Source organism: Tenrec ecaudatus, chromosome 10, assembly GCF_050624435.1.
Source record: "Tenrec ecaudatus isolate mTenEca1 chromosome 10, mTenEca1.hap1, whole genome shotgun sequence".
NCBI lineage: Eukaryota > Metazoa > Chordata > Mammalia > Afrosoricida > Tenrecidae > Tenrec > Tenrec ecaudatus.
In genome coordinates, this window is record NC_134539.1 from 115,834,426 (window position 1) to 115,846,619 (window position 12,194).

Sequence of the window (12,194 nt, forward strand, 5' to 3'; positions counted from 1 at the left end):
TTGCTTTAGGAGGACGGCAGGCAGTAAGTGTCGCACGAGTGTCCGCTAGTATAAGGGTTGGATATGGGGCTGCAGGTGGAGTTGCTAGTTGTGCTGTTTGTTTTGTTTTCCTCGTACTCAAAGTGTGGTCATAAAAGGTCACAGCAGCCTGTTGGGTAAGTAGGCATTTCGTGGGTCCCACTTTAAATCATGTCTTTTTATACAATCTAGTTTCCTGCCCTGTTTGTTTCTTTGAAGTCTGTCTAACATCTTAGTGGAACTTAGAAAAGTCTAATTGAGCTGTACATTCATTTAGTATTTGAAATCACCTCATATGTATGTGGGGATTGGAAGAGTAAGCAAGACTTGATGCATTTGAAGTATGGTGTTGCCAAGGCATGTTGAATATGCCCCGGACTTCCGGGAAAAAAAACCAAACAAAACCAAATGCTGCCTCAGAAGAAGTACAGCCAGAAAAGTTCTTAGAAGCGAGTACGCGGAGACGTCCTCTCACATACTTTGAACATCCTATCTCGAGGTATTAGTCCCTGCAGAAGGGCGTCCTGCTCAGCACCAAGGAGATGGACGGACACAGTGGCTGCAACAGTGGGCTCAAACGTTGCATTGACTATGAAGATGGTGCAGGAGTGGACAGTGTTTCTGACCTGTTGTACATATGGCCACTGTACGTCAGAACCAGCTTGATGACAACTAGCAACATTTCAGGTAGAACTCTGCCCCAGGGAGAAGGTAACAACAGGCTGCCTTTGGAGTCAAAACATTAGTATTATGAGGAGGTACTCAAGAAGAAAACCCAGACATTTTTTCCCAAAGCTATGTGTTTAAATTTTTTTACGAAACAAACATATCACCTCAAAGTACTCTCCATTACGTTTGCCAAGTCTGCGATTCCATTCTTGGAAACATTTTTCAAACTCATCTGCTTGGATGGCTGACAGCACCTCATATTTTTCTTCACCTCTTCTACGTCATCAGATCGCTGCCCTTTCATGTTCCTCTTCATTCACAGAAACAAAAAGAAAAAGAAGACGTACGGAGCGAGGTCAGGTGAGTAAGGTGCGTGGGACAAGAGAGGCATGCTGGTTTTTGCCAAAAACTGGCACACTGAGATGGCATTGTCGTGGTGGCAAAACCAGTTCCCTATCCCTGTCTGCCACAAATCAGGCTTTTTCGTCACACACCGTTATGCAATCTTTTCAGAACCTCTAAATAGGAAGCTCGATTAACAGTCTGACCTGGTGGAAAGAACTGCAAATAAATTATCCCTCTCATATCAAAAAAGCAAACAAGCATGATCTTTGATTCCACTGGAGCTTTTTTTGGACACAGTGGTGTCTTCTGGCTTGATGATGTTTGCTTTCTGGGTTGTAAGAACAGCACTAAGTCTCATCCCTACTAGTAATGACCTTGGGAAAAAATAGTCTGGGTTGCTTTGGAGCAGTTCTTTCAAAGCACGGCATGTTTCCACTCGAAGCTCTCTTTCCTGGTCAGTCAGAACACGAGGCACAAATTTTGCAGCAACCTTTCTCATTCCCAAATCTTCCATTAAAATGTGCTGAACTGAGCTCCAAGATAGTCCAGGCCACTTCCCCATCTCTTCAATGGTCCATCATTGGTCTTGGAGTCCAAGTGCACAAATTTTGTTGGCATTTTTGTGTATTCAGGAATTTGATGGCCATCCAGAATGGGAGGTTTGTCATCAGTCGACATTTCACCTTTTTTGAAATGAGAAAGTCACTTGTATGCTTGAATTTTTCCCATAGCGCTGTCCCTATAAGCTGTGTTCAACAATAGTTTCTGTGGTATTTTTCCCGAGCAGGAAACAAAATTTCACAGCCGTGCACTGTTCTCTTACATCGACTGTCACAAAAAATGAGTTTCAAACAAAACTGCTTTTACAGTAAAAATTCAGTGACCAGAGAGAACCTTCCCAGGTGATGCTACTGGGTGCACTAACAGCGAGTTGCTCCATGCTCGCCTGGCAGGAATAGTGCGTGTATATGAAAGCTCAGCTTTTTTTTTTGATACCCTGTTGTATGTATATATGAATTAAAAGAAAACAGGGTTTTTGTTAGGAGTGTTGGTCTTATTTAAATCTAACTTTTATCCCTTATACTTTGTTTTCACGAAGAGATGACTGATGGTGTTAGTTTGAAACTAATAGATTTAGTTGGAACTCTTTGGGCAGAAAAACTTCCCCCTTCCCATAGCATTGAGCTGACTCAGTGGATAGAACTGCGTTTGTTTAACAATCAGTTCTACTCCTGCTCCTTTTGCAGAAGTCTACCCAGTCACAGTTTAGTGTTCTCCTCTACTTGACAAGGGGTGGGGGGGAGGGTCTCCTGGCCTTTGTCATGTGGCTCTGTGTCTGGTTAGACCCTCCTGTTACTGCGTTCGCACATTACCATTGTTCATTGCTCATACATTTTTGTCAGCCAGAGAACTTTTCCTCCTTGGGTAAAAAGAAGTGGGCAGTGCACGTGGGCACTGCGTCATTGTATCATCAGTGTCATTTTAGTAAGTAACTTAAAAACAAAACCAAAAAAATTTAGCAGTTGAGTTTTTATCAAGAGCCAGTATTTCACCTGATTTGTTTGGTGGGAGTAAATTATAAACCATCCAGATAAGTAAATCTTCAACCAATTCTAAATTCTGTTTGAGTCATTCAACTTTCTTCATTGTCTACTTTTTTATCTTTTTTGTGTATGTCTGTCTACTTGCGGCGACTGTGGGAGAAAGGAGTGAGGCTTTCGATTCCTGTAAAGATTGGTGCTCTCGGTCTACTCTGTCGGATAGGGCCACAATGATTTGAAATCACCTTGATGGCAGTGAGTGAGTGGCCCTCTTGCTTGGTTCTTAGCTTCTTCTGTAGAAGGTTTGTTCTGCAACGTGGATCACCATTGTCAGAGCTGCTTACCAAGTAGCTCTCTGAGCATTGTATTTCATTCTTTCTTTTCCAACTTGAGCCCTCGGTGGCCCTCCAAACCAAACTCACTGTCATTGACTGCATCCATTTCTGACTCAGCAGCTCTGCAGGACAGAGCAGGCCTGCCCGGAGGGTTTCTGAGGCTGTAATCTTTACAGGAGCGGAAAGCAGCCTCTTTCTCCTGCAGAGTGGCTGTTGGACTTGAACTGCTGACCCGTGGTTAGCAGCTCAACATATAAATTACTACACTGGGGCTCTTTTCCATCGCTTCCAGAGTTATAATCCATAGTGGTGTTTTTTAAAAAATTTAAAATAATATAAACCAACCTAGCAGCCTGACTTCTGGTCCTCTTATTAGCATACCAAACCTGTCAGCCATGTCAGGTGCCTGGTTGTTAGCTGAAGAACAGTGCTGTTTCATCTCTGCTCGCTTCCTCATGCTGTAACTTGCCCTTCTGTTGCTCGTCTTCTAGTTTGACTTCCTCTGAAGTCTTTCCTTTCGCGTAACTGCCAACAACCCCATTGAATCATGTACGTTTATATTTCTGACTTGAATGAAAATTGGCTTACAGTTGCACTGTCCTGCAGGTGAAGCACTATGTATCTTAACAGTACCCCAGTGCCTTCCTCATTCGTAGTACAACTACATGACTACCTCGCTGACCTCATCCGTCCATTGTACTATTCTTCCTTTCACTAGCTTTCCTCCTGTTTTCACTTTGGACCTCTCTTACACCCGGTTACCTCCTCTTCTTACGTGTCCTCTCATGTTTATGTAAATTTCCCCTATTTTGGAAAGATTGAACCCATCCCTACGTGCAGCAAATTCTTCTTTGCAATCACCTTCACTTTCTGCACTTTAAATCATTCCATTGTAGCTTCCAGCCTTTTCTTGCACCTACACTAAACCAAACCAAACCATTCCTTTGTTGAAGATGAACTCTCCATAGCTCAGTGGATTGCATCCTGGGTTCTTAAGCCTGCCTATTCCATTCGTCTGTGTGTCTGTCATACCAATACCAGGCTGTCTGGACAACGGAAAGGCACGTTACAGCATGAGGAAGTAGGCACAGATGGAGCATACAGATTTATTTATTTGACAGAACAGCCAGCTACTCAGAATGGCTGACAGGTTTGGTATGCGCTTAGTAGAGTACCGGAAGTCAGGTTGCTAAGGTGGGTTGTGTGATAAAAAACGGAATTATTTCACCTGAGGTGTGATGGATAAGAACCCCGGTGGAGTAGAAGGTTATGTGTTGGGCTGCCCTTCACAAGTTTCAGCATCTTGAACCCACCAGCCACTCTGCAGGAGACAAAGCTTTCTGCACCTGTAAAGACTTATAGCCTCAGAAAGTAAAATGTCCATGGCTGCCTAGGAATTTCTGAGATTGGGAAGTGTCAGACCTCATATTTTGTTCTTCAGTGACACTTAAGCTGTTTGAAGCCTCTTTGCATATGAAGTTGCAAAGTTTGCATAGGACTCATTTTTCCATTTTGTTAAAGAATGTTGGGGTTTAGATTATAGCTATAGGTTGCTCTGGGTGGTAATGACATTTTTCTACCCAATGGCTTTTTTTCCACATTGTTTCAGCTCTTTGTTTACATCTCACTCTCTCAGAGATCATTCTCGTTCACCATATCTAAAGTACTGGATCTCTGCTTTACTTTGCTTCATATTGGTTTATTTACTTGTGGACCATCGATCCTCCGTGAATGTTAGTTGTAGGATCATGACTGTGTCTTCCCTGCTGTACCCCAGCGCTTGCCCAGCCCTTTGCATCGTCAAACTTAAAGGTAAGCTACAGAACTAATAGTTGTTGAAAGAATGAATGGATTCATTTATTTATGGATTATGCATTCCCCGTGGTAGATCCTAAGAAAGTACTTTGTTGCGTTTGAGGTAAGTTTATTGAACAGAGATGTAATCATGGGGTTTTATTATCTAGACATTTGTCTAGATGACTTAAGATGTAGGGAAATTGATTATAGTCCTTATCTTGAAAAGATGTTGATTCTCTTAAATCCTTTGATTAAGCCATGGGAAATGACTGAGGAGAGTCGCTGTCTTAGCAGTATTGAGGATGGAGGCAAACTGAAGTTTAAGAATTTCTTTGAGAGTTAGGAGTTTTGTGTTTTGAGTTTGGCATTAGGAGTATGAGGGAGTGCATTTTCCTGGTCTTTTTTTTTAGCTGGGGACTTGTCGGTCATATCTGTTGGACAGTGTTCAGATTGTCCAATTCCCAATGTTGTTGTGTTTTGAATGAAAGTATGAAAGTAGGACTAGGTACATTCCAGTCGTAAAGTGTGGAGCCTGGAAAGGGAGGCCTTGTGTGTGGCACAGTGGGCGTCGGGGATTTAGGAGAGGGTGCTTGGTAAGGGGCGGGGAAAGGAGAAGTAGAATGAGGATGAGAGAAAAGTTGAATGAGACCTTTGCCAATAGTGAATGTAGCTTCCAAAATTTCTCTTACCCTCCAGAGACTTTTAGCTAGCGAGCGCATGCGGAAAGCCATTTTTTGGAACGGGCAGTCCCACATTTCTGAGGAAGCTCACACCAAGATCATGATGTTGGGGTAGTTGTTTCAGTGGAGAAGGGAGTTTGTGCTACAGAATGCCAGGTTTGGAATAAGAATTATTTTTCCCGCAGGAACTTAGATATATTTGGGGAAAAAAAAAAGGTAGTGTCTTGACTTAAAATGTAAACATGTAGTTTTTATCACGCTTTTGAAGGTAGTAAAAACCTTGTAGAAGCATGAGCTTTTTGTCTATTGTTAGTAATACTTAACAGTACACTGAGCCCCTCATACAAGATAGCTGTGCAGGAAGGGCCTTTCAAAATAGTTCCTTAGAAGCGAGGTGCTGGCTTCCCCAATTTAAAACTGCATATAATAGAAGTCCTGCCCCTGTACATTGATAGAGGCAGCACATACTATAGAACATTTTGCTGTGATTGACTGCCTGGGTTGAGTTAGCAAGAAAAGATGGGGATGGGGACCCAACAGATGCTGCTCTGTGGCCTTGGGCAATAGATAGTCAGTATTTTGACATCTGGACCATCAGGGCAATGGATGAAGAAGCAGGAGTTCTCGTGTTCAGTTTTCATGCTGTGAGAAACCAGTGTTTCCCAAAGTGGGCGGGAATTCCTTGCATGCTGGAATGATCCCAGGAGGCTGCACTTGGGATTATGGGCCATAGTAGAAAGCCTTTCATGTCTTTTCCTGAAGAGGGAGGGGTGGTAGGCCAGCTACGTTTGGGAACCTATGTCCTAATCCATGTTTCTGAATCAAGAGCGCAGACATTCATTTTTATACAGGTTGAAAAAATTCCCTGGGCGACTTGTGATGATAAACATTTCTTAGCCAGCCAAGCAAGGCATGTGGGGCTTGTATTCGATGCGTGTAAATGATAAATTTTCCTTTTGCTGAAAACATTCACAGAAGCTTTGCAGTTACAGTCATTCTATCTTTTAGTAAAATTTGTATGAGGTCAGGTGAGTTTAAAGTTGGAGGTGTTGCCACCAGGGGGCTCCAATGATAAGTTATAAAACTTTGCTTTAATCTCTTACTGATACATCCTCCAACTACCAAAGACTGTCATAAATGTATATACTGAGCTTGGACTTAGTTAGGATCTAGGGATAATTTTAGATCTTGCCAATTTTGAGTTGACACTTCAGTTTTCTTTCTTTATATCACTTAAAGATTATTGAACATATAAAAACCTGTTATATGATGGCAAGTAAAAAGTATTTCTACTGTGGCTTCAGTTCCTACATGCAAGGGTTTACTGCAAACACGCCATGTTTAACCGCGTCTCCGTGATCAGTAGGTGAGCACAGAGCGGCTCTTTCGGTAATGCTCATCAGCTCTTTAGGATGCCTTCAAAATTTTTTGGATCAAAATAGTGCCTCCCAAGGGGATCTGCTGGACCAGTAAAATTCAAGACACTAGTCAACTCAGCAGGTTCTGGCAGCTGTTTCTTGGGATCCTGGAGGAGTAATTTGATAGACTTTAAGGAAGAGCACAGAGAAATCACAGTGGCTTATAAAGAAGTTTTTAAGAAAATTGAAATCTGTATCAGTAAGAGATAAGTTGCACCAACAAAAGTTTCCCCATCCCGGGGGTGCACCTTTCGATGAGGGTAGCAAGGGCCGCGTCTCCTACCAAAATTTCACTTGGAAACTTTTCCCTTCCATTTCACAAACCTCATCTTGCCCCTTCAGATGGCTTTTTGTTCCCCAAACTCAAAGGAATTTTGAAAAGGAACACGATTTGGTATCCTCTTTGATGGGGTGTAAACTGAAGAGTGTAGAATCCTTGGGGGAAAGGTTAAAGACATGGACACACCCCTTTTAGAACCCGAAAGAAGTAGATGGAGGATATGTCATGAAACAATAGCATCATGTTTTGATACTTTTTCTAGTAAAGGTTTTTGTGATTTTGTAGCAATACAGCTTTGTACTAGCAATTAGTTTCTTTTGAGAAATCTCACTTTCATTTCCTTTGTCTTATGCCCAGATTAGGAATCTTAATACAAACTTGCAATAGCATAAATGATATAAGATCTGCAGTACTTAGTATGTTCCAGGGGCTTCAACCAATTTAGAAATGGAATAAAAAGATGGTGGAATTTTTCTACTAACTCGGTCAAGCCTCCTCCTACTCTGTTAAGGGTGCCTGATGAAATGCTAAGCTACTTAGTAAAGGGCACTACTTTTAAAAATTAAGTTCTTTGTACCTTAATGGTGACTTGGGTGGCAGATATAGTTGTAGGTTAAGAGTGCCTTTAAATAAAGTTGGGAAGCTCCTTATTTCATTTCATTCCCTTAATAAAAGCTAGGATTGCTAGATCTGCAAGAGGGCGATGAGTTCATCCACTGCACTTCTTCGAGCCTGGAAGAGAATCTGGCAGTAAGACCTTCTAGGCATATAGCAACGTTAGAAACATGATTGTTTGTGCTTAGGCTGAGAATTTCTCCCCCTTATTTATTACCAGTGTGTTTATGTTACTTTATCCAAATATTCAGGGAATAATTTCTGCTTTAAAAATTTATAAGCCAGTATAGAAATCTTTATTCCAGGGCAGTATAAGGGAATTTCCAAAAGTTTGTGTAAAATTTATATGAACTTTTTGAAACTTACATATGTTCTTCAAAGTTCTGGTCTCTCTTGGATGGTGGAAGAGCAGTCTCAAAGGTGAGTTTGTTTTTTAAAGAACACAAGCACGTAGGTATTTTATATGTAAAAGTCCATATTGTTTCTCCATTATGACAGAATTGTTACCCATAAGATAGATATATCTGCTAAGAGCTAAGTAGGTAGTATGTTTTCCATGGCAAGATTTGTAGAAAGAATTTGAGGACATAATGTTGTATGTACTATCTCCATGTATTGCAGGTCGAGTTGTGTTTAGAGTGCATCGAGTGGGCCAAATCAGAGAAAAGAACTTTCTTACGCCAAGCTTTGGAGGTATGCATGCACGCCTGAATTAATACTGAGTTTAAGTCTGTAGGCACTAGGCAGACTCTGGGTGAATGAAGTAATACCATCCATAACAAAAGTATTTTCAACAACTTGGTATTGCCCAGGCACCCATAGATTATCGAGAGTAGTCCTCATCATAAGAATTGCCTGTGTTGTAATTTTGAGATAGTCCTACTGTTTTGTTTAGGGAAATAAGCAGCCAAAATGGTAAGGCTATCAGTCAGTGACCATAATAGAAGATAGTATTGTGGGTAATTTCTATGCTGCACATGATGCAATCTTCAGTTCAGCATGTTGTATATTCAACAGTAATAGTTCTATGACTGTCAATCTTTGATGGTTACCCCCCGGGGCCCTTCTCATCAATCAATGCTTATTCTCTTTCCCAGGCAAGACTGGTATCTTTGTACTTTGATACCAAGAGGTACCAGGAAGCATTGCATTTGGGTAAGTAAACTGGTAGGAATTAAGAAACCTTAACTGGATAATTGAATACAATTTGAGTCTGGTTATGCTTATAAATCACATAATAAATATTTGTATTTTTCCAACTTCTATGACAAGTTTAAAGTGTCTTTCCGTAAACCTATCAGGGGAAAATGCCACTGGGAAGTTTTGAGAAACAGATTAGGGTGCTCTGTCAAGTTCAGAGATGAAAAGGTCAGTTTCTAAATTAATTTGCATTTGGGGCAGTAACATGTAGCTCCTTGTAATAACTGATTTTTTTGTAAATGTTTATCTTCATTTTTTATATAAATAATCTCAACTGTCAGAGCTAGTTTAAATTAGATATGTTTCTCTGGTTATTACATTTAACTATATTAATATATTTAAAATCCAGAAATTGAGTACAAACATATATGGAAGCTACAGTGAGGGAATTGAAGAAGTGGGCCAACCTATGTGCCCTTTCCCACAGGCCTAAAAAACCAGTTTGAACTGTTCATTGATGGCTGACGAAGCAAAACTAAAACAAATGAGCTTTTGAAATTTGGGCAACCTGGAACAGGAAAATTTATAGCTGAAAACCCTTAAATGGGAAGTTTGGAAGGTGTGCCGAGCCCTTTCAGGAGCCTGATGTGGGAGATGCATGGTAGAATGTGAGGCACGTCAGCACGGCCGGTGCCTCGCCATATTTGGGCAGAGCACCACTACTGCTGACTGCTCGAGCCCCAGTGGGCAAGAGGCCGGGAGTGCGCATTGCGCGCGCCGCACCGCGCTTGCTTTCTAAGGGAGTGGTTAAATCTATAGCAGGGCTTTGTTCCTCGTAGTTCCCGTTTTGGTTATTGTTCTAGTTCACCCCACTTTTGGACACTTGGACCTGTTCATCTTAGGCGTCCTTGGCCATGACTGAATTGGGAAGAATTGTTAGCAGCCCTTTTTTAAACACCCAGAAATAGTACCCCGCTGCTTGTTTTTAATTAATGGATAGATTTGGACTTCGCCCCTGTTGGAGAAAACATGGAGTTCATGGTCTGTGAAGTTGGGGGAATTGCCAGTAGTTAATTTTTTTTTTAATCTTGCTAAAATGGTATTTCCTGTGGTTCAACCTGATAGTACATTAAAACATGCATTGAAGTAGAAGTCATACCGTAAAGTTCAATGTTTAAAACCTCACAATTTAGTGGTCTTCAGTATGTTCTTAGAGTGGTGTGACCGCCATCACTATCTGTGATTTCAAAATATTTTCATCGTTCCAGCAAACAACCCCATCCCCACAGCTTCCCCTCACTGTAGTCACTGTAATCACCGCAGGCGTGAATCCACCCAGGTCTCTAGATGTGTTGATCTCAGACAGTTCACGTAAGCAAGCTTATACAATGTGTTGGCTGTTGTGATTCCCTTCTTGCACTTAGCACTTAGCACAGTGTTTTCCAGGTTCATTTATGTTGTACATTTTTTAGTATTTCTCACATTTGTAGAAATAGTCACATTCCTAATGATTATTTTATGGTGTTTTTTTTTTTGTTGTTTCAACATGCCCCAGAGTATTTTGTTTTTTTAATTTTAAAAAAATCATTTTATTGGGAGCTCTTACACAGATATCGTAACATTCCATAGCTCAATCACTTCAAATTTTAATTTCTTTAATTGGGTTGTCTTTTTACTGCTTATTCTGGATACTTGTTCCTTATTAGAGATACGATTTGCAAATACTTTCCCCACATCCTGAAGTTTTTCACTTTCCTGGTGGTACCTGTTGGAGCACATTTTAGTTTTGATGCAGTCTCATGTATCTGCCCCCCCCCCCCCCCCATGTTGTTTACACTTTTGGTTTGATTCCTAAGAAACCATTTTGAACTTGGCTTCTATTCCAAAGTCACAAAGGTTTACTCTTGCTTTTTTTCTGAAGGCTTTATAGTTCTAACGCTTACCTTTTAGCCTTCGATTCACTTTGAATTTTTTTTATTAAATTATTTTATTGGGGCCTCATACGATTCACTTTGAAATTTTATAAATGTTGAGTCTCTTTGGTTTGATACTCTTCTCAGTCTGCACTGGGGAACTAGTTCCACTGAGGAGTCACACTCCATGTAAACCATAGGATTGCATTTCTAAACCTCTTCATTTCAGTGTTGTCTGTAAACTACAGACGCCTTTGAAGAGACCTGTATTTCTCTTTTCGAAGATGGACATATTACTGAGAATTGTAATTTTATTATGGGACCTTATAGGTAACCTGCTTTTGAGTTACAGTTTCTTTATTTGAGGTGTTCTTCTGAGGGTGAGAGCGTGATACTAGAGGATTAAGGTACTAGGGGTTGTGACTAATATCGGGGTCTGTATCTTCCATCCCCAGGTTCTCAGTTGCTGCGGGAGTTGAAAAAGATGGACGACAAAGCCCTTTTGGTGGAAGTGCAACTTTTAGAAAGCAAAACATACCACGCTCTGAGCAACCTGCCGAAAGCCCGAGCTGCCTTAACCTCTGCTCGAACCACGGCAAATGCCATCTACTGCCCTCCTAAATTGCAGGCCACCTTGGACATGCAGTCAGGTACCATTTGTAGCTGCTGTGGGTTATGTTTGTATAGCTCCCTTCTAAGAGAGAACAGGGGATCTTCAGTGTTGGCTTAATTTTTTTTTTCTTTCTAGTTCTCCCTTGTTCCCTCTCTAATCCCATTCCTTCCCACAACAAAACAGCTCATAGAACCATAATAGTCTCCTCATCTAGATCTCCAGCAGCCTCCTCTTCTAAATTCCAGTTCCAGATTTCTGGCTGCTAAATGGACATCTCTACCTACATGTTCCATTCCACCCACTGCCACTGAGTCAGTACCAACTCATGGAGATGCTGCATAGGGTTTCTGAGACTAAATCTTGATGGGAGAACATAGCCTCAGATTTCTTCAGAAGAACAGCCAGTGAGTGTGACCTATCAACCTTGTGGCTAGCAGCCCAACACCTCATCTATAGTGCCAACTGTTCCATAGGCACCTCAATCTCAACTTAGCAAAACCAGATTTGCACCCAAACCCTCCTTTACAACTGTTTCTGCATTTATTGTCTTAATTAATAGTCTTATTATTGTTAATTGCTTAAACTAAACTATTATCTTTGGAGAAATTAGGACTCCTTATATTTCATCCATAAGATCCAATCAGCAGCCAAATCTGACCTTTCTTTTCCACCTCTGCAGCCACTGGTAAAATTAAGGCCTACCCTCCCCGAGCTGTTCTTTTATATCTGACCATCATCACTAGTCAGGTTTTCTAGAGCACCCACCTTCCTAAGATCAAGGTCATTTTTCTGCATTGCCCATGTTTAAAAGTCTCTGTGGTTCCCCATCA

At 41.1% G+C, this 12,194-nt stretch overlaps 1 protein-coding gene across 2 annotated transcripts in view; it reads left to right on the forward strand.

Moving 5' to 3' along the window:
* The window catches only part of PSMD11 (proteasome 26S subunit, non-ATPase 11), a 31,986-nt gene that overhangs the window by 10,625 nt on the left and 9,167 nt on the right, over window positions 1-12,194 (forward strand). For both annotated transcript variants that reach the window (XM_075561382.1, XM_075561383.1), the window contains 3 exons: window positions 8,320-8,391; window positions 8,796-8,853; window positions 11,207-11,401. In XM_075561382.1, the coding sequence (XP_075417497.1) occupies window positions 8,320-8,391; window positions 8,796-8,853; window positions 11,207-11,401 (325 nt within the window). The remainder of the gene's footprint in view (window positions 1-8,319; window positions 8,392-8,795; window positions 8,854-11,206; window positions 11,402-12,194) is intronic.